The sequence below is a fragment of the Ctenopharyngodon idella genome, chromosome 16 (assembly GCF_019924925.1).
Source record: "Ctenopharyngodon idella isolate HZGC_01 chromosome 16, HZGC01, whole genome shotgun sequence".
Taxonomy (NCBI): domain Eukaryota; kingdom Metazoa; phylum Chordata; class Actinopteri; order Cypriniformes; family Xenocyprididae; genus Ctenopharyngodon; species Ctenopharyngodon idella.
In genome coordinates this window covers 4,345,497-4,367,538 of record NC_067235.1, presented here as the reverse complement: position 1 = coordinate 4,367,538, position 22,042 = coordinate 4,345,497, and the positions used below count along the sequence as shown (strand labels likewise).

The 22,042-nt window shown below is 36.7% G+C and overlaps 2 protein-coding genes across 5 annotated transcripts in view; one reads left to right on the top strand and one right to left on the bottom strand.

Moving 5' to 3' along the window:
* ube3d (ubiquitin protein ligase E3D) overlaps window positions 1-8,540 on the bottom strand; it is a 35,030-nt gene extending 26,490 nt beyond the window's left edge. For 3 of the 4 annotated variants that reach the window (XM_051866089.1, XM_051866088.1, XM_051866090.1), the window contains exons 1-4: window positions 8,311-8,540; window positions 4,466-4,668; window positions 1,892-1,982; window positions 1,546-1,759 (exon numbers count right to left, since the gene is read on the bottom strand). In XM_051866089.1, the coding sequence (XP_051722049.1) occupies window positions 1,546-1,759; window positions 1,892-1,982; window positions 4,466-4,668; window positions 8,311-8,387 (585 nt within the window). In that variant the 5' untranslated portion in view covers window positions 8,388-8,540. The remainder of the gene's footprint in view (window positions 1-1,545; window positions 1,760-1,891; window positions 1,983-4,465; window positions 4,669-8,310) is intronic. The other variant, XM_051866092.1, reaches the window with a different exon arrangement.
* A 405-nt stretch (window positions 8,541-8,945) lies between these two features.
* The window catches only part of rpa2 (replication protein A2), a 21,912-nt gene continuing 8,815 nt past the window's right edge, over window positions 8,946-22,042 (top strand). Inside the window, exons 1-6 of the mRNA XM_051866096.1 lie at window positions 8,946-9,113; window positions 9,336-9,427; window positions 13,398-13,499; window positions 14,843-14,956; window positions 18,962-19,036; window positions 19,989-20,105. Coding sequence (XP_051722056.1) covers window positions 9,101-9,113; window positions 9,336-9,427; window positions 13,398-13,499; window positions 14,843-14,956; window positions 18,962-19,036; window positions 19,989-20,105 — 513 coding nt within the window. The 5' untranslated portion in view covers window positions 8,946-9,100. The remainder of the gene's footprint in view (window positions 9,114-9,335; window positions 9,428-13,397; window positions 13,500-14,842; window positions 14,957-18,961; window positions 19,037-19,988; window positions 20,106-22,042) is intronic.

Genomic DNA, 22,042 nt, shown 5'->3' with positions numbered 1-22,042 from the left:
GTTTGGATATCTGCTACAAGAGGTTTACATGCATCCAAAGTCAAAAACATATTTATATATTTACATATATTATTTTCTCATAAAATACACTGCAGCATCACCTCATTTCTCACAGTGTCTGAAATGGTTCGTTTTAGGATTCAGTCTCTTTAAGCCCCTCCTTTCCAAGAGCCTACTCTGCTCTGATTGGTCAGACGGCCCAGTCTGTTGTGATTGGCCTACTGCTTACATGCATTCCATTCCATTTTCAGCTCCGGATCTTCCTCAGCACTTGATACACAATGGGCCCTATTTTAACAATCTAAGCGCATGGTCTGAAGCGCACGGCGCAAGTGCGCTTAGGGCATGTCTGAATCCACTTTTGCTAGTTTAATGATGGGAAAAATGGTCAGCGCACCAGGCGCATGGTCCAAAAGGGTTGTCCCTATTCTCTTACTGAGTCATGGGTGTGTATTGGGCGTAACGTGCAATAAACCAATCAGAGTCTCATCTCCCATTCCCTTTAAAAGCCAGTTGCGCTCGCACCACGGCGGATTCGCTATTTACATGGCGGAATTTGCAAGCGGAAAAACTGAACGCTTCTCTAGTGAGGAAACGGATCCGCTCATGCGTGAGGTTAAAGCGTGCAAGCAGACCATCTACGGGACGAGCCGGATTCCACCAAAGCATTTTTATCTTTATGTACACAATAATAATCTTTTACATTGTAATCCTTTTATTTTTAATATTTGGCATGTTTGTGTGCTGCTGCACGTCCCTGTGTGTGTAATAATCAGAGTGTATGCATGTTGTGCACCCGCTTATAGGTACATATTTCTAACACGCTCTTTAAATAACAAAAAAACAAATATTGCGCCATTGACTTTAGACCAGGTTTCAGTTAGTCAACGGCGCAGTCGTTTTCAGTTGATTCAAAATATTAACACGCCAACAATGCGCCTGAACACACCTCATTTTCAGACCAGCACGCCCATGGGCGCACAAATGGGCGCAAATGCATTTGCCATTTAAACAACGTGGCACGGGACATGAAAATGATAACTGCGTCATGCTGAAACTAGCAAAAAACACTTGCGTCGCACCAGGTGTATAATAGGGCCCAATGATATGAACATCGGTATCGGTCCATCAGTCCACATCCTTTGGAAGTGCATTCAATGTGAATTTGCTTTCGCAGAGTTTTCTCGACACGTCTAAAACAGGAATCAAAACTTTTTCTCAGCTACAACTACAGTGTTTGAGGGCGGGTCAAAGTAGATGTTGTTTGTGGGCAGCCAATGAAGACCACAGGCATTATGCAAATTTGTTACAAACCTACGTAGGTTCGAGCAGGAAGTAAGACTGTAATTATTGAAGACTCGTTTCAGGCAGTTCAGAATCGGTTCTTTCTTTTTGAAAGACAATAACTCCATTTATCTGCACTTTGAAACTTTGCAGTCCTTTTACATTCACAAACAGCTGCATTACACAATACATGAAAGGTAATATCTGAAAAAGCATAATAGAGGCACTTTAAATCATGAGTCTTTAAATTCTCCAGCTTACCTCTGCAGAGGCTTGCTGAGACGAGTTCCCTTCCCGTGTGAGAGTCTGTTCACAGCTGCTGTCCCGTGCCAACAGAATAAACGTGTCACCAAGCAGACAGTCCCCATCTCGTGGGAGCAGTTTCCTGTTTGCGAAGGGATCAGGGTGGCAGCACCAGTCGTCCACTAATGCATTCCAGTTTCCATTGGGCAAAGGAAGAACTCGCCCAAAAGCCCTTTAAAGAGTAAGAAAACAGTCTCAGTTTCTCATAATAGCTGAACACTGAAATAATGTGTCTGGCTATCCTTTGATGCGTCACTTCACCTAATCAGGAAAAACAGAGCAAATAAAAAGAAACACTCCTAACCTGTTTTGAAGCACCATGGACCCACAAGACTGACACAGGAAGGAATATGTCACTTTGACCTGCAGTTCTCCAATTACACTGCAAGGAGCTTCTGGAGTAAGAAACACAAAATAACCAAAACAGACGTTTTAGGCATTGAGATAATCATAATTCATTGTGTACCATTCAGTGTCAACTGTGTGTAGTTGATAATGGGCTCATATCATCCATCCAAGCATCCTTCCGCCTGTCTATCATCAATATCCATCCATCTTTCCATGATCCGTCTATTTATCCTCTAGAGCAGCATGATTAATCGATAAAAGATCGCAATTTCGATTCGAACACCCTTGCATTCTTTTCAACCACAGAGTGTCACTATCGTTATTTCTGTGTTACAAACATTGTAATTATCACAGAAGTACTGGGATAAAAGTTTATAGTTGGGATATAAACTCTGATATCTACCGTAGCGATCAAAATAGAGCAAATCACTTTTTGAAAGTAACTTGACGCTTCAAATTAAGATTTCTATTCTAATCTAAGATATCATTATGTTGTTACACCAGTAGGTGGCGACAAGTGACTGTTAAAAAAATGTATTTGTCACATTCAAGAGATTCGTTCATAAACACTGGTTCATCCAGTAATTCGTGATTCTCAATTTCTCCAGAATCGCGCAGCTCTATTATCCACCTAATAAAAAAAAATAAAATAAAAAAAAAACTTCTTAAATGATGATATCCAATTATGAATATGTCGTTATTTTTTTTGTTTGTTTTTGCGCACAAAAAGTATTCTCGGCACTTCATAATTTTAAGGTTGAACCACTGTAGTCATCTTGACTGTTTTAAATATGTCTTTAGTACCTTTCTGGAACTTGAAAGTGTTGATTATATTGCTGTCTCTGGACGAGTCATATACCTCTCAGACTTAATCAAAAATATCTTAATTTGGGTTCTGAAGATGAACGAAGATCTTATGGGTTTGGAACAACATGAGGGTGAGTAATTAAAGACAGAATTTTCATTTTTGGGTAAACTAACCTTTTAAGTTTGGTTCCCATACTTTTTTTTTTTTTTTTTTTTTAGAAAGTTTCAGAAATCTCTTCTGGGTCAAAAATCCTGAATGCTTTAAGGGTTAAACTGTGTTTTCTGGAACAAGTTGTTTTGGGTCAGCTGACTCTGAGTTGTTCTGACATGAAGTTGAGCTCAGGATCAGAGCAGCAGGTCACATTACTGGAGTTTTCTTTTGTTCTTCATTAATCTCTCTTAATCTGGTTTCTGTGTGTGTGTGAGTGAGTGTGTGTGTGTGTGTGTGTGTGTGTGTGTGTGTGTGTGTGTGTGTGTGTGTGTGTGTGTGTGTGAGAGTGTGTGTGAGAGAGAGAGAGAGTGAGTGTGTAGCTCACACACTTCTTACTCAAATTCCTCAAGGAAATCCATTAAGAATCAGAATCTGAGAATCAAATGAGAGCCACTCTTTAAAGACTCTAGGGGTGAAACGGTTCTCGGTAAAAAAAAAAATCGAACCGTACCGTTCTGCACACTCGGTGCGACACGCACTTGCACCGCGGTCCATATCATATCTGACGACGCGTGCGCATCTATAATATGGTTTGCAGAAAACAAATAAAACAGACAGACAGAGTTAGGCTAATGTATGTTTCTGTTGATGGATACGCATTCTGGCTTCCCCTAAACTTTGTTCAATGCGAGTGCCGTATGCTCTATAATTTAAGACCAGTCATTTACACCGTCATCACCCGGGTGTTGATAGCGCACGAGCGCAGGTGAGACCTGAACAGCACACGTTGCTATCTGCGTTTAAACTAAACTCATTTAAGCCTTGCCAACTTAAACATTCGAGTGCAAGACGCGGAAGCGCGTGTACAGCGCGCAAATATTGGGGTCACTTTCAAGTCTTGTTCTTGAACGGACAAATTCACACAAAATTATGTCTACATGCCGGTCTTGGCGAGTATCCTAGCAAGCATAGTCGGTTATGTCTTAAGTGAACTTAAACACTCGCGAAAGAACGCTTGTGTTCAGTATCAGTGTACTGATCTGTGGCCGTGCATTGTGTCTTAAAGAGACAGCAGCCCTTGCATTCCTGCTGTCTGAATGTGCTTTTAATGTTCATCAAACTACAAAAGACAAGGAAATAACTCATTGTTCATGACTGAATAGTAACTTAATAATTAATAATGATTGATCTTTATTTAATTTATACAGTGAAGATTACATGCAATGTTGTTTTACATTTTATCAGCTACTTTATTCAAATTCTACCTGAAAACTGGATACATGAAAAACCTGAAAAGTTTATTTATTTGTATCTTTGCTTTACTGTATTTATTTGTGCCGTTGGATTGTTTGTTCTTATTTTCTTCATTTTTATTTGACAGTAGTAATTTTTTACCTGAACATAGCACATACTGAACCGTACCGAAACCGTGAGCCTAAAACCGTGATACAAACCGAACCGTGAGTAATCTGAACCATTGCACCCCTAAAAGACTCCCAGACCTCCAGAAGCTGGCCAGGGTTTGGTGAGAAAGTGCTCATAGGTAATAATCTGAAAGAGCTCATCGTGTACCTGACGGCTGATCCACCCTTAGACGGAGTCTGAAGTGGGATCCGTGTTCAGTGGATCCTGGGCTTTTCTGGCATAACGTCTCCACCAGACTCACTCCAGATGTTAAGTGCACCTGATAGGTCCAGTCCGCTGTCTGGATGTTCAGGATGGAGTCTTGTTTGGACTCGATTTCCACATCTGCACCATCCCTGACGATGTCACTGCTGTGAGAGTAAAATAAAGACAGTGGTGAAACATTTGTGACAATGACGAATAGATTATAAAAGCGTTTGTCTGTGTAGTTACTGAAGTTGAAAAGAGTCCAGCTTCAAGTTTCTTTCATATTCTGGTGTCTCTCATTCAGTGTTAGTCAATACATTTTATTTTTGCCTGTTTTATAATCAGCACAGCTCTCGTCAGTAGGACACATGATTCCGGTGTATTCATGTCTGTAGCAAAAATGTGGGACTGAGGACGAGTTACTTGCTGAATTTAATACAAATAGGGGTTTGAACTGACAGAGTGTTGGAGAAAAAAATACACTCTAATCACAACAGATGTCTTCTTTAGTAGATTTGTATGTCTTAGCATTTGAATCGTTCACATATCTTAATCAGCAACCAGTATTCAGTGCTGTTTTTGTATTTGTACTGTTTTGCCAATCGTTATTTTTCTTCCTAAAGAAGAAGAATAATAAGTAGGAGTGGGAATCATTTGGAATCTCATGATTCATTTTGATTCTTGGGGTCTGACTTGATTCTCGATTCATTCGATTTGTTTCACGATTCTGAATCGAAATTTGATGTAGTAAAACTACTTTAGTACAAAAATAACATTTCTGGAGGTTACTACTTTTTTTCAAACTACTTTTTCAAACTCATCCTAGGCCATTGGTTCGATTGATACAAAACTTCACAAATCATTCGAAAACCTTCCTGACAAAAATTTATGGTGTCGCCCATCCTGAACCTATATCTGTTCAATGCAAAGTCCACACTCAATACACAACATGTCATTCTGAGGATGAACAGCATTGTTGCATCAAAATCTTTACATGCAACTAGAAACTCGTCATAACAGTTTGATCATTTGATGGTTGAATGTGTGTGTGTGTGTGTGTGTCAATATGTTAAATAGGTTTTTTATAACACCTTTAAAATGTATTCAATTTGACATTACAACAGTTTCATTGTGTTCTGAGTGATTTTAAGGGCAGGAATAAGAGCACCAGCGCACACATACACGTTTGTTTTGCTACACTTGTGAGGACCTCCATAGACGTAATGATTTTTATACTATACAGACTGTATATTCCATCCCCCTACACTAACCCTACCCATCACACACACTCTCTCTCTCTCTCTCTCTCTCTCTCTCACTCTCACACACACACACACACACACACACACACACACACACACACACACACACACACGCACACACACAGATACTGTCAACTGCCAGACCAATACTACCATCTAGTGTTAAATTACTGAAATTACTGCACTACTGACTGAGCATAAAGCTAGTGTCACGAGCTCTGTCAAAACTCACTCACTGTGTACTGTATATACAGGTGCTGGTCATATAATTAGAATATTATCAAAAAGTTGATTTATTTCACTAATTCCATTCAAAAAGTGAAACTTGTATATTATATTCATTCATTACACACAGACTGATATATTTCAAATGTTTATTTCTTTTAATTTTGATGATTATAACTGACAACTAAGGAAAATCCCAAATACAGTATCTCAGAAAATTAGAATATTGTGAAAAGGTTCAATATTGAAGACACCTGGTGCCACACTCTAATCAGCTAATTAACTCAAAACACCTGCAAAGGCCTTTAAATCTCTCAGTTTAGTTCTGTAGGCTACACAATCATGGGGAAGACTGCTGACTTGACAGTTGTCCAAAAGACGACCATTGACACCTTGCACAAGGAGGGCAAGACACAAAAGGTCATTGCAAAAGAGGCTGGCTGTTCACAGAGCTCTGTGTCCAAGCACATTAATAGAGAGGCGAAGGGAAGGAAAAGATGTGGTAGAAAAAAGTGTATAAGCAATAGAGATAACCGCACCCTGGAGAGGATTGTGAAACAAAACCCATTCAAAAATGTGGGGGAGATTCACAAAGAGTGGACTGCAGCTGGAGTCAGTGCTTCAAGAACCACTACGCACAGACGTATGCAAGACGTGGGTTTCAGCTGTCGCATTCCTTGTGTCAAGCCACTCTTGAACAACAGACAGCGTCAGAAGCGTCTCGCCTGGGCTAAAGACAAAAAGGACTGGACTGCTGCTGAGTGGTCCAAAGTTATGTTCTCTGATGAAAGTAAATTTTGCATTTCCTTTGGAAATCAGGGTCCCAGAGTCTGGAGGAAGAGAGGAGAGGCACACAATCCACGTTGCTTGAGGTCCAGTGTAAAGTTTCCACAGTCAGTGATGGTTTGGGGTGCCATGTCATCTGCTGGTGTTGGTCAACTGTGTTTTCTGAGGTCCAAGGTCAACGCAGCCGTATACCAGGAAGTTTTAGAGCACTTCATGCTTCCTGCTGCTGACCAACTTTATGAAGATGCAGATTTCATTTTCCAACAGGACTTGGCACCTGCACACAGTGCCAAAGCTACCAATACCTGGTTTAAGGACCATGGTATTCCTGTTCTTAATTGGCCAGCAAACTTGCCTGACCTTAACCCCATAGAAAATCTATGGGGTATTGTGAAGAGGAAGATACGATATGCCAGACCCAACAATGCAGAAGAGCTGAAGGCCACTATCAGAGCAACCTGGGCTCTTATAACACCTGAGCAGTGCCACAGACTGATCGACTCCATGCCACGCCGCATTGCTGCAGTAATTTAGGCAAAAGGAGCCCCAACTAAGTATTGAGTGCTGTACATGCTCATACTTTTCATGTTCATACTTTTCAGTTGGCCAAGATTTCTAAAAAATCCTTTCTTTGTATTGGTCTTAAGTAATATTCTAATTTTCTGAGATACTGAATTTGGGATTTTCCTTAGTTGTCAGTTATAATCATCAAAATTAAAAGAAATAAACATTTGAAATATATCAGTCTGTGTGTAATGAATGAATATAATATACAAGTTTCACTTTTTGAATGGAATTAGTGAAATAAATCAACTTTTTGATGATATTCTAATTATATGACCAGCACCTGTATACTGTACATCAGTGGCTCCCAAACCTGTCCTGGAGGACCCCCAGCCCTGCACATTTTGTATGTCTCCCTCATATATCACACCTGATTCAACTCATGTGCTCATTAGCAAGCAAGACCTGAAAAGGGTGTGTCAGAAATAGGGAGACATACAAAATGTTCAGGGCTGGGGGTCCTCCAGGACAGGTTTGGGAACCACTGCTGTACATAATATAATTTTTAAACGGTACAATAATTTGGCTACTACCAGAAATGATTACATTCTGAGTATTCTCTTGTGTTGTTACGTGAGCCGTCTTAACTTGCATTCTGAAAATATACAAACTATTAGAGACAAAGTATTCAAACTGGCGATATATGCTGCCTATCAGGATGTGTTACTAACAGTATATTTGCATGGTTTTAAGTGCAGGTTTGGGGTTTATTATTTTGTTAAAATGTGCTACCTACATTTTTAACACACCTCTTCTAACATACACACATCTGACAGCTTCTTCTGAAGCATGTTATTCATATTTTTGACTGTTCTGAATGAAAAAATGACTGTTTTAACCGCAGGTACATCCAGCGCTTTAATGTCATATAAAGTGCTTCTTGCTCCTGCACTCACATCCACTGATGAATCAGTGACTGTTCAGTTCAGTAAACGAGCATCAGTACAGAAAGATAAAAGCACACTTTACCGAATGAACAAAAGGCCACTTTGTAGCTTCTGTCTGAGCTCAAGAAAGACGAGGTCTTGTTTCGCAGTCTCTTCCATTTATATTCCTTTACTGAACCACGCGACATACAAAAACAACGTGACAACAAATCTCCGCGACATACTCGTGACTTCAGGAAACAAATAATTTCAAATTAAAAGTCCCCAATAAGCCGTTTTCCTCGATACTCTTAAAACCACTTTCCTTTTTCATCTTCTTCTATGCAAATAACACTAGATACACGCGGTATTATTAGGAAAATTATTAGATTTATATTTATATTAAAATAATAACAAGTGATTTGCGCTGATGAGAACCGCCCCCTGACCTAGTATGTGCTATAATATGTTAGTATTTACACTGTCCCTTTAGTATTTATGGGCAGATATTAACTGACAAATTGTGCCTAAACACACTAGAAAGAGTGTGAATACGATTTTATATGTAAACGTATTAAATTCTTTCAGTTAGTTAAAGAGCTCACGCACTTAAAACTGCTCAAACAGATCAACTTATATTTTAGATGGATACTTAAATTGTTTAGAATAAAGAGAGGCGTCAGAAGAACATCTCTTCTGTTAAGTAAAAAAAAATAAAATAATCTGGAGTCTGACAGAAGGACTTTCGCGGCAGTGCAAACATGCGCATGCGCGTTTTCAGCGCGCGGACTTAGAGACGTGACGTCAAACAGTGTGCGATCAGCGGTGGCGGGAGATTTTCGAGTGTTTTGTCGGGTTAGTTCGTGTTCAGAAGAAACACATTCGTGAGTAAAATGTGGAACCAAGGTATGTGGTTTATTAATGATTTGTGTGTAACATGCTGTGACTCTGAGTTTAATCTGAATTCCGAAAGCTCAGTTCAACGGTGTCAGTGTGACGATGTAGTCGTGTGTTGTCAGGGATTTCATGTCTGTTGCTCGAAACACTGGTCATCGGTCACTGCTGTTACTGCTGTTATTTCACCCATGCACAAGTCTTGATAGAAACAAAATGTTTATGTTTTGGCAGGTAAATATGGTGAGGCCAGTATGGGTGGATATACACAGTCTCCAGGAGGATTTGGATCACCAGCCGCCTCTCAAGGAGGAGAAAAGAAAGGGGTTAGTGTGCCTCAGCTCTATAACCTGTCAATAACGTGTCTGGGATATGTAAATATACCTACATACGACATATAATATCTATACACAGACATGTAAATATATCTGTAATATATATGGTATCACTTCACAGTAAGGTCTTATTAGCTAACATTAGTTAGTAACTAACATTGAGCAATATATTTGTTTCAGGATTCATTAATCTTTGATAACGTTCATTAATGTTCATTTCTAGTTCATGTTAGCTCGGGTCCAATAAATCATATGAACATATACATATATGAACATAACTTTTGAATTTAATAATGGATTAGTAAATGCTGAAATTAACTAACCAAGTAAATTATTTGGAAGTACTTTTCATTGCTATTTATTGTTAACTAATGTAGCAAGCTAAAGTTAACAAATGGAACCTTATTGTAAATTGTTTGTGTATGTATGTGTATATATATATAATCAGTGGTGTTCTGAAAGGAGGAGGCACATTTTTTATTTATTTATGAATCAATGTAAATTCATGTGCATTACTCTTAACGTTGACACATCTTCCTTGTTAAATGAACATTACTTTACATTACATCAAAAAAGAAAAAAGAAACCAAATACAATTCGATTTTGTAATTTTACATTAACAATGTATTGTATTAAATGTTCTATTTATCAAAACCAAGTCAATCTCATCAAGTTAGTGTTTTAAGCATTTCTACATTCATTCCAAAATAATAACTAAAGGCAATAATAATTTAAACAATATATTTTATTTGTGTATTGATGTTTTTCTTTTTAATTGTCAGCTTAGGCTATTTTGGATCATTTTTCATTTCATCAAGCTGATTGCACTAAAAAAAAAAAAAACCTGCAGTCATCATGTTTTCAGTCCATTTCAAGTTTGATTTTGACATGACATAAAGCAGTGATATCTAACTCGGTCATCTGTTTACTTACTTTTCAATTAGTCTTCCCATTGACGCCATAATTTGTTCAGTCAAACTGACGCGCGAAACGTGCTCGTAAACAAGAGGCAGGATTTATCACACAAACCAATCATATCCAATCATAACCAATTACATCCAATCATAGCGCGATGGAGACATTGCCTCCTCTCACGTGACTTTCCCCCATTCATTCTCAATTACCCCCCACAAAACCCACCGCATGCCGGGGGTCTGATGGTTTTCTATGGTTTTCTATGAGGCATGACTCCTGCTGTAACTTTACCTGCGGGTGTCGCTGTTGGGCAGTGTCCCTAAAGAAATACGAGTGACTTGCGCTCTTTTTAATGTCATAATTTATTATATTTGTGTTGTTTTTTATATATATATATATATATATATATATAATTAGTGCCACTTGAAAGTTTGTGAACCCCTTGCAGAAAATGTGAAAAATTAACAAAATAAAAGAGATAATACAAAATGGATGTTATTTTTTATTTAGTTCTGTCCTGAGTAAGATATTTTACATAAAAGATGTTTACATATAATTCACAAGACAAAAAATAGCTGAATTTATTAAGATGGTCCCGTTCAAAAGTGTGGGAACCCTTGATTCTTAATACTGTGTGTGGTTACCTGGATGATCTATGACTGTTTTTTGTTTTGTGATGGTTGTTCATTCTGAGCAGTTAAACTGAGCTCTGTTCTTCAGAAAAATCCTTCAGGTCCTGCAGATTCTTCAGATTTCCAGCATCTTTTGCATATTTGAACCCTTTACAGCAGTGACTGAATGATTTTGAGATCCATCTTTTCACATGGAGGACAACTGAGGGACTCAAACACATCCTTTAAAAAAGGTTCAAACATTCACTGATGCTCCAGAAGGAAGCGCGATGCATTAAGAGTCGGGGGGTGAAAACTTTTGAACAGTCCAAAATTTTCTTATTTTGTTTAAATATCAATTTTCTTTATTTAGTACTGCCCTTTGGAAGCAACAGAAGATACCTACATGTTTCCCGGAGACAAATTAAGTACAATTTCCCTTGATCTTCCAATTCAAAAAGTTTTCACCCCCCGGCTCTTAATGCATCGTGTTTCCTTCTGGAGCATCAGTGAATGTTTGAACCTTTTGTAATAGTTGTGTTTGAGTCCCTCAGTTGTCCTCAGTGCAAAAAGACGGATCTCAAAATCATACAGTCACTGCTGGAAAGGGTTCAAATATGCAAAAAATGCTTGAAAACTGAAGAATCTGCAGGACCAGGAGGATTTTTCTGAAGAACAGAGCTCAGTTTAACTGCTCAGGACAAACAAGAGACTCATGAACAATCATCACAAAACAAAAAACAGTCGTAGATCATCCAGGTAACCACACACAGTATTAAGAATCAATGGTTCACATACTTTTGAACGGGGTCATTTTAATAAATTCAGCTATTTTTTGTCTTGTGAATTATATGTAAACATCTTTTATGTAAAATATCTTAATCAGGACAGTACTAAATAAAAAATAACATGCATCTCTTTTATTTTATTTTCACAGATTCTGCAAGGGGTTCACAAACTTTCAAGTGGCACTGTGTGTGTGTGTGTGTGTATATATATATATATATATATATATATATATATATATATATATATATATATATATATATATATATATATATATATATATATAGATAGATAGATAGATAGATAATATATATAGATAGATAGATGCAAAAACTTGAGATAATGAGATCCAGGCAGTCCAGCAATGATTATGTCAGAGATCAAATTTAAATAAGGAATAACAAATTGATTAATTAAAAATTATAGAGACAAACAAATTAAGTAATTAATAGTTAATAATAAAATCTAGAGTATTGTATCTAACAGATGAAGATCAGAATATAGAGAAAGAAGGAACAAAATTAAGACATGAGAGGTAGAAGAGAAGAAGCAGAAGCAGCCAGAAGTAGAAGACGCAGAAGAGATGCGAGAAGCAAAAAGAGCAAAGAAGAAGCAAAGAAAAAGCTAAACTATCAAAGACCCAGTCTGTTTTATACCATAATAACAGGAAAACTTACATCACACTCAAACTTATGTTTTGGTCTAAGAAGAAAAGGTCAAAAAAGATTTATCCTTTATGTCATAGTTGGTGTAACAGCTAGATCAGAGTGACTGGTCAAATGGCAAAGATAGATGAAAATAGATAAGGGAATTTTGCAGATCTTGCATTATCACAAGTCGGAAGAAATAGAAACGGACATGAGCGACAAATGAGCAACTAACTCTGAAAACATCTCTTCTGCAGTACTTGGCAGACGTCCAATATCTAACCACAAACATGTCAACATGACCTGTCACATTGGAACACTTTGAAGAACAACTGTATATAGCAAGCATACATACTCTTGAAGATAAAAGAAGAATAACCATAAAGGAGTACATAAGAGTAAATACTTGAAAATATGATGAGAATTAATATATAGAGTAGGAGCACATGAATATATCAAATCAAAAGTAATATTGATAAATCATAAGCCATAAATGATTAACATGAAATATGAATAAAATGCATGAATATGAATATTGACCATTTTGGATCCACCATATATATATATATATATATATATATATAAGCCAAATAAGAAATTAGTAGTTAAGAAATAACCTAAAGTTTAAAGATATTAACTTTGACAGTTTAGAATATTAAAATCCACATTTCTCGTTATTGTAATGTAGAAAAATAATTTCAATGTTTTTAAAACTATTTATGCATTGTAGTATTTGCTTTACTTCCTTAAATTACAGGCTTTCAAAGTCATCAAAACTCTTTTATCAGATGTATTAATTATTTTCACGAGGTCTCTTGAGAAAATATTGATGACACAACACCTCTTCTTCGGGAGCGTGTAGAAATGTTGCTCACTAGAATGAGAATGTTCCTCCCTCAAAACCACTTAATTGTCATAAAAAATGAGTAAAATAATTTGTAAGTTTTCCTATTTTCTTTAATGAAATGGCCGCTGTGTGACATTTGTGTGTGTTTTGTGCAGAGGACGCGAGCACAGCAGATCGTTCCCTGCACGGTTTCCCAGCTGATGTCTGCAGTGCAGGCGGAGGACGTCTTTAAAGTGGGAGAGGTAGAGATCGCACAGGTGAGTCTGATGTCTGTAACACGAGGTCACAAAATGTCTAGGGCCTTGACTGATCAGAATCAAGTTTTCTAGAAAACCATGTAATTATTGTCTCTTAAAATACAGAAGTTTAGAATAATTAAGACTTTTTGAAAGAAGTCTCTTCTGCTCACCAAGGCTGCATTTATTTAATCAAAAAAATACAGTAATATTGTGAAATAATACAATTTAAAAATTTCTATTGAAATTATTCCTGTGATCAAAGCTTAATTTTCAGCATCATTACTCCAGTCTTCAGTGTCACATGATCCTTCAGAAATCATTCTAATATGCTGATTTGCTGTTAGGTTATTAATATTATCAATGTTGAAAACTGTTTTTGCTGCTTCATATTTTTTTCAGGAATCTTTGATTAATAGAAAGTTCAAAATAATTAATTTGAAGTAGAAATCTTTTGTAACATTATCAATCAAAAGCAACCCACATTTTAAGATCTTCTTTAGTAAATCAATCTCACATACTTTAAGGGTGAAATGAATGTTATCTAGAGGAACAATAACTATTTAAATAAACTACATCTTTTAAAAGTGTAAATATCTGTGGTGGTTCTTTGTACCGCATGAGGGCGACGTTCATACTGGCGGTTCATTTATCAGACAACCACTTCTCTAAGCAACTACTCTTAAAATACCACAATGCTGCAGTGTGTGTGTGAGACCGGATGAAGCCATGAAGCTCCTAACAGACCAGAAAAGATGAGAACAAACTCACCCCTTTTATTTTATTTATTATAGGTTTTCATCACTATTCTGTATCATTTTCATCAAGTATTTTTGCATATGTTTAAAAGAATTAGGCTGCCAACATGTTAACTTTGAGATGATATTTAACACCCTTAAAATGCATTCAGTTTGACATTACAACTTTTCTGAGTGATTTTTAAGGGCAGGAATAAGAGCATCAGCGTGCACACACACAAATCCATCTTAAAATCCATCTATAACCGGTATGAAATATGATCAACGGCATAAGTGAGAAGACCAACACTGCACTGCTGCAGCCTAGTGGCAAAAATAGATTTTATTATAAGGAACTGAATCCTCTACATTTTGAAAAGAGAAAAAATATTAACTTAGAGTCAAGTTATAAATGTGAGAAATCATGTTAATGCCAAAAACAAGGTTGTCTTCATCAACTGACAGCTCTAAAAAGTCTTGGCATGAACATCTCTCTGTGTGTAAATGTGCTGAACATTATCATAAATGCTTGAGCTCATAATGTTAAAACACAGAAATAGCTACAACATGGCTAATACGCTTATCCATCCATCCATCCTGCTGAATGTTTTGTCTGACACTGTCTAGGTAACTATTGTTGGTGTTATCAGAAGCACTGATAAATCCACAATCAACATCCAGTACAAGGTGGATGACATGACTGCAGCTCCCATGGATGTCAAGCAGTGGATAGACACAGAGGTACCTGCTCAGATGCCTTTGAGCGTTGTTTATGAAAAATGTGATTTCCAGGCCACAGAAATTTTTATAGCAGAAGTAGATGTCTTGTTACGCTCAGCTCTGTTTTGAGCTAGAAATTGTCTCTATAAAATTATTTTTAAAGTGTCATGAAACCCCTCTGTTTTAGCACTGGTCATTCATACCTCAGATTTGAAATGGGCAAGTAAAGCTGTGGAAAAGTGGGACCAATAAAACACAGACCTAGAACACACTCAAACAGACAAATGAATACTAAAATATGAGTGGAGATAAAAACAACAACATAGCACTTTGATTTATTTAAAAAATATAACCCTATGACAAACTCACAAGAATCTTATTATTAGAGACTACTAACAACTATCATTCTTAGAAATATCAACAAATCAGAATTATCTTTCCAGAGCTATTGGTCTAAATGGAAAATGAGGAACATTCAAATGATCTAATAATGTTGATCACATTTACAGTCACTACTGTCTCTGAACAAATGACACCAGTTTAAAATGGAAAGAATAAAAGCATAGTTACTTTTTTTTTTTTTTTTTTTTTTTGTCCGTTCTTTGATTTTTTGGCTTCATTATGTCTTCAGTGTATCAGAATAATTCATTGTGTCATCGCATTCATGATGAGACGTACCACTGTATTGTTGCCGTTATTTGCATATATATATATATATATATATATATAATATAATTTAATTTGAAGAAGACCTAAGATATGTGTGCATACACGGTGCTGTTTCATGTTTGGAGCACGAGTATATGAAATATGTCCTCGATAATTTAAAACATGCTTGCTTCGACATGTATATGAACTATGAGGCCGGTTTCACACTGCACGCATCAGCAGTGCGTATTTTTTTTTCGGCGCCCATGTTAACAGATGAGAGCATTCACACCGCACGCAGAGGCTGTGCGGCAGCGCGTTGCAGGAGCAGAGCAGAAGCAGCAGTGCCGCGATCGTTTCGGCGCTGGGTCTATTTTTGCTGCGCTGCTAACGCTCAATTAGAGTGAAAGAACACCTTTGATGGACAAAATAAATATGATTTCACACAAAGTGCTCAAAATGCACAGAATAAGCATGTCTGGGTGGGTTTTAACAAGAATTGGAGTATGTCAGGAAAGAAAATTAATATTAAAAAATATTTATAGAAGATTTACTCGTTTAAACTTGTTTTTAATTATTCAGTTTGGGTTAAAGTATGGTGTATTATAAAAAAAACTAAAGTAAACTGGCCAGAAATTATGATACATAAACATTATTTTAGTTATTACACAGACAGCTATAGGCTCTAACATACCCAAATCAAACCCGAGTTTGCTGGCTTTTTTCACCGAGTTTGCTGTGTTGTAAACGTGCACACGGCAGATGGTGTAAAACACAAAGCTTACCTCATTCGTGTGCAGCAATGGATGACACGAGACTTTCATTTATTTTTATTTATTTTACGATTATATGCTAGTGTTGTACACCTCCCCATGTTAACAAACTTTCAAGACTATAAATGACCAACTTGTAAAAACTAATTTATAGCTGTCTTTGTAAAGAAATGCTCACTTTATATGCAGCTTGGAGCCGCTGCTGTGACGCTGTACAAACGCTTCCATCGTGAATACTCGCGCTGTGAAACCGGCCTGAGTGTTGTTAAACTCATCGCAGTGTTCTGCGCATAAACTGCACTCATGAACGCGTCGCGTGTTGTTACTTATTAAATATTGATACAATCATATTTTGAATTTATTTGAATTGAATGCAAGGATAGCCCCTTGAGATGTAACATCTCATTTCCAAGGTGGTCCTAAAAACACAAACAAAATATTACAACACAAACAAAACAACCTTACAAAACATATACACACTACAAATATACAAAACAAATGAAACGAAATGCTCAACCTGTCCCCCACACCCACAAACCACAGGTGAATTACAAAACCTCAACATCATACATCAATAACATCAACATGAGACCAATTAATAACAAAAAATCCTCAAATTCTTAACTTGTTTATGTTTATAATTGTAAAGTTATTTTAAAAAGAAAATATAGTTTAAAGTGATTAAGGGAGGTTATAGAAAGAAAGAGGAAGATCATTCCAAGAAAGAGGAAGGTCGTTCTAATCAAAAGAAGCTTTATAAACTCTTTTAAAAATAAACAGAAGCCAATGGAATAGTCTTCTAGACTATTCAGTTAAGTTTAGCAAGTCATACATATGACAATAATGAGTACGATATGGACACCTTAACACAAATCTGCACAAAGAATTTTAAACAACATTAAGAGGCTCAAGTTAAATGTCAGAGGTATTTAGATAGACAATATCGGCATAATTAATAAGAGGTAATATTAACAGAGAAACAATTCTTTTCCTGACTTGAAATGTAAAAATACAGTAAACACAAAACAACATGTTGTATTAACAGTATAATCAAAATGGGGCTTAAAAGCAAGTTCAGGGTCAAGAATTCTGAATTTGTAGCAAATCAGAATTAGTGGTGTAAATAACAGTGTCATCGGCATAAACGTACAGAACAATTTAAACATATTTGAGGTAAATCATTAATAAAGATAATGATGAAGGTAATGGTCCCAGAGTAGAGCCTTGAGGAACACCTTTTTCAACAATTACGTAATCAGACTGAAAACCCTGGAAAACAACACACTGACACTTGTTATGAACATAAGAATTAAACCAAAGAAGAGCATTTCTAGTTAAACCAATAGAATACAGTTTATCAAGAAGGTAATGATTGACCATGTCAAAAGCCTTTGAAAGATCAATGAAAATGGCACCTATGCCTTGGCCTTTGTCAAAGGATGAAAACACATCATTTGTGAATTTTAAAAGAGCAGTTGTAGAAAAGTTAGGTCTGAAACCAGATGGAGAGAGAATATTTAATGAATTAATATACAATGATAATTTATTAAAAATAAGTTTCTCAATTTTTGCACTAGAACAAATAATAGAAATTGGAGGATAATTATTCACATTGGATGAGACTCCACCTTTGAACAAAGGAGTAACATTTGCACATTTCCATATAAAGGGAACAGAACAGGTAGACAATGACAAATTAAATAAATTAGGGATGCACGATATATCAGCCACCATATCGATATCGGCCGATATATGTTCATTTTTATTGTTATCGTTATCGGCCAATAAAAAAATGTGGCCAATATATTAAAGCTGATAAATAATGGATTATTTCCTTCAACTGAGACGCTTCAGATGTGCACTGTTCGCCAGGATGGTTTTGAATTGCTTGAAATATGATTGGAGTCACTTGAAAAAGGAAAATACAGTTAAGTGCAACACACAGCGCAAGTTTGTCATATAGGCTACATAAAATTATGAGAACATTATAATTGTGCATGAGACATGGCTTTTAATGGTAATTCAAATTTATCAGCCAATATATTGGTTATCGGCTTTCAAATGTAATGAATTATCAGTTATCGGTATCGGCCAAAATTTTCATATCGGTGCATCCCTAAAATAAATCTGCGAGAGGATACATTAATACATGAGCAGCAGATTTACCAAGTTTAGCTTCCAAACCATCAGGACCATCATGCCTAATACAGCACAGTGATTGGATTAAGAGTGTTCATTCTTATGAATAATGCAGAGAAAAGCTCAGAAACTAATGACGTAGACACGTACTCTCCAGCCCCAGCAGCCAATCACTCCGAGTTAATGCATATTCCTCACTTCTCATGAGGTTGGTTAAATTTCACTTTTTAAACCAAAAGAACGAAATGGCTCCAAAAAACTAAAAATAACCACTTTCCCCCTAATAAGCATATTAAGTGCTATCATTTCAGTGATGTGCAACCTGTACAACATGTTAACATCTCACAAAAAATTATTTTAGTGTTTCATGACCCTTTAAAAGGAACTACAAATGCATGGAGAAGTAATGGAAATTTTCTGATCAAAAAGTTAACTTCCTACATATATTTATTCAAACTCTTTCCAGGACATGGGTGTGGATAACTCAGTCATTCCTCCAGGGTCTTATGTCAAAGTCTCTGGCAACCTTCGCTCTTTTCAGGTCAGAACTTGTGTATTTAATGAAAATGAAAATGTGCTGTTCCGTATGAAAGTGTGGACAGAGTTGTTACACTATTTAATCACTGTAGATTAGGGTTGTCAAAAATACCGACTTCGGTACTAAGTTGGTACTGAAATTTTAAAAATATGACCAGCATTTCCCCCTAGCATTTTGAGTGCTGTTGAGCCGATTCTTAAACATTTCTGATTGGCCATTGTGTTCATGTGCTCAACAGATATGTCTGTGATTGGCTACAATGATCAACGCTTCAAAAACATGTTGTAAATAGACAATAAATGACGCTCTTCACTGAGCGCTTACACAGATAAACACGGGAGCGCTTGAAAGCAGGCATCTATGAGCAGATCCCTAATATATCCACTGATAGACTGATCCGCTAATACATACACACGGGATCATTTGAAAGCAGGAGTCTGTGTAAGTGCTGTCTGTTTACAACGTGTTTTTGAAGCGTTGGCCATTGTAGCCAATCAAAGACATATCTGCTGAGAGTGTGAACACAGTGGCCAATGAGAGGTATTTAAGAATCCACTCAACAGCGCTCAAAATGCTGGTATCATCACATTTTTAAAATTTCAGTACCGACTTGGTACCGAAGTTGGTACTTTTGATAACCCTACTGCAGATTTGCATCGAGTTCAGTGTTTGGAAATGCTGTTCACTGTGCTGTTTGAGAAATACGGAGAAAAAAAAAAAAATTCTAAAGAACACCATTGATGTTCCTCTACATTGGTCCCAGTTGGTTTTCAGATGTGGATATTAACAGTGTTAACAGTTGCACGCTAAGCAGGAACCTTTTCCTTCATTGTGTTTCCATGCCGCTTTTGGCAAAATGTTACATTGTCTTTTCATCTGAATGTTTTGATCTTTTTCTTTTCTGCATTTTCACCTTCATAAAGTGTCAAACCGAATCTTTTGGTTCTCATTGCAGAATAACAGGTCTTTGGTTGCGTTCAGCGTACGAGTGCTGGAAGACATGAATGAAGTCACTTCACACATGCTTGAGGTTGTGAACGCTCACATGCAGCAGAGCAAGCCACAGAACATGGTGAGACTAACACATCCTTCCCACTCTGCACTTCTGCTTTTCACTCGCACACTGTAGCTGATAGCTGTTTGATCTATGCGTGATTATTTGTTGGTAGGGTAGGGGTGGGTATGAACGAAAACTAATACAGGGTTTCTGCAGGTCATTAATGTCTTGAAATTGACTTTTACAAAATTTAAGCCCATTAAAAATCTTAAATATCCGAAATAGTCCAGAACGAGTCCGATACAGATACTTTCATTTTTGGTTCTCACCCATACTGAATACCAATACCTCCATTTTACTGCATTTGTAATTTTTTTTTATTTATTTTTTTTACGTAATTTAAATATAATCATTTAAATAAATAATTATATTATTTAAAGGGATCCTATTATGCCCTTTTACGAAGTCTTGATTTTGTTTTTGGGGCGTACTAGAATATGCTTTCATGCCTGATTGTTCAAAACATGCATTATTTTTCACATATTTTACATTATTACAGCTCCTCTCTCCCCAGTCTGGCTCGAACGCACCATTTAGTTCCTGTTTCGATGAAGCCCCTTCTTTTGAAATACAAAATGTGCTGATTGGTTAGCTGGCCCAGTGTATTGTGATTGGCACCGCTTAGCATGTGTTGGGAAATGTCACTCCCCTTACCATAACAGCAAGCTGTACTCAGATGTAAATATTTATTTTTATTTTTTTTAAATATTGGGTAGAGATACCAAAAGAATATGAATCATATTAGTTGGCTTAATTTGTTTAGCAAATAGATTTTTTCTTCAGTTACTTCCATGCTTAATTATGCCTGTTAAAATGTACTGTACAAGCTTCTGTTACTGTTCTGTTCACTGTTCATTTTATTGCTCTATGGTGTTTTATCTACAGCGCACATTTAGAGCCGCTCCAGTGCAGCAGCACAGTAATCACTTGACATTTTCCTGTAATAATGTGGGGAACCACGTTATACATAAATCGTATACCAGCTCATGTTTTTACATAGGCTACGTGTTTGATTTAATTTTAATACAACTAACGCATGTGTACTGATGAGTGATAAGCAGTCAAGCACATGCAACAGTCTCTGTCTCTCTCTCTCTCTCTACTTACCGTAAAGTAACGTTAGTAATAGGTTCCTCATTTTACTTTCTTAGCTATTGACATCTGACCAAATACAAACTTTTTAGTGATGTCTATAAGAAAGGGATGTGCACTCGTCCATGCCGCTGCATGCTCAATCCATTTAGCGTTCTTCACTTATCAGCTCGTGCCGTAAATTGTGAAATATGCTTAATGTTCTATTAATTTATCTCCATATTTCTGTTTGTTCTGTTGTCTGCGTTTCTTTGTCTGGACACAAACTGTACACGTGCTGCGTAGTATCGGAGCGTTTTAATGAGTACGAATACACGAGCGCAGTATCTGGCCCGAAAACGCTACTGGGATCGGAATCAGTGCATCCCTATTACTGCTTTCATTTTGGTCCTGAGACATAGAGATCAAGATGCTCTCTGGAACATTCTCAAGTCATTTAAAATATAAAATTCAAACTGATAGACTTAATATAATATAGTATAATCAGTGTTGGGGGTAACGCATTACAAGTAATGCGAGTTACGTAATCAGATTACTAGTTACTTGACAAAAAGTAACGCATTACTTTTAAATTTACAACAAAATATCTAAGTTACTTTTTCTAATAAGTTATGCAAGTTACTTTATTTTCCCATTTGTAGAAGTGTCATGTACACTTTGTAAACATGACGGTTATTCTAGATTATTTCTAGACTAAATTTGAGCATACATTTACTCATTTACATCTTCTCCTGTGTCCTATTCTTCTGCAGTCGAGAATGGCAGCACAGCTGAAAGGCTTGTTTGGTTGAGCTGTGCCCTCTACTGTACAGGCGTAAATTTGCAAACAGCCCAGCCCAGATGAGAAAAAGTAACGCAAA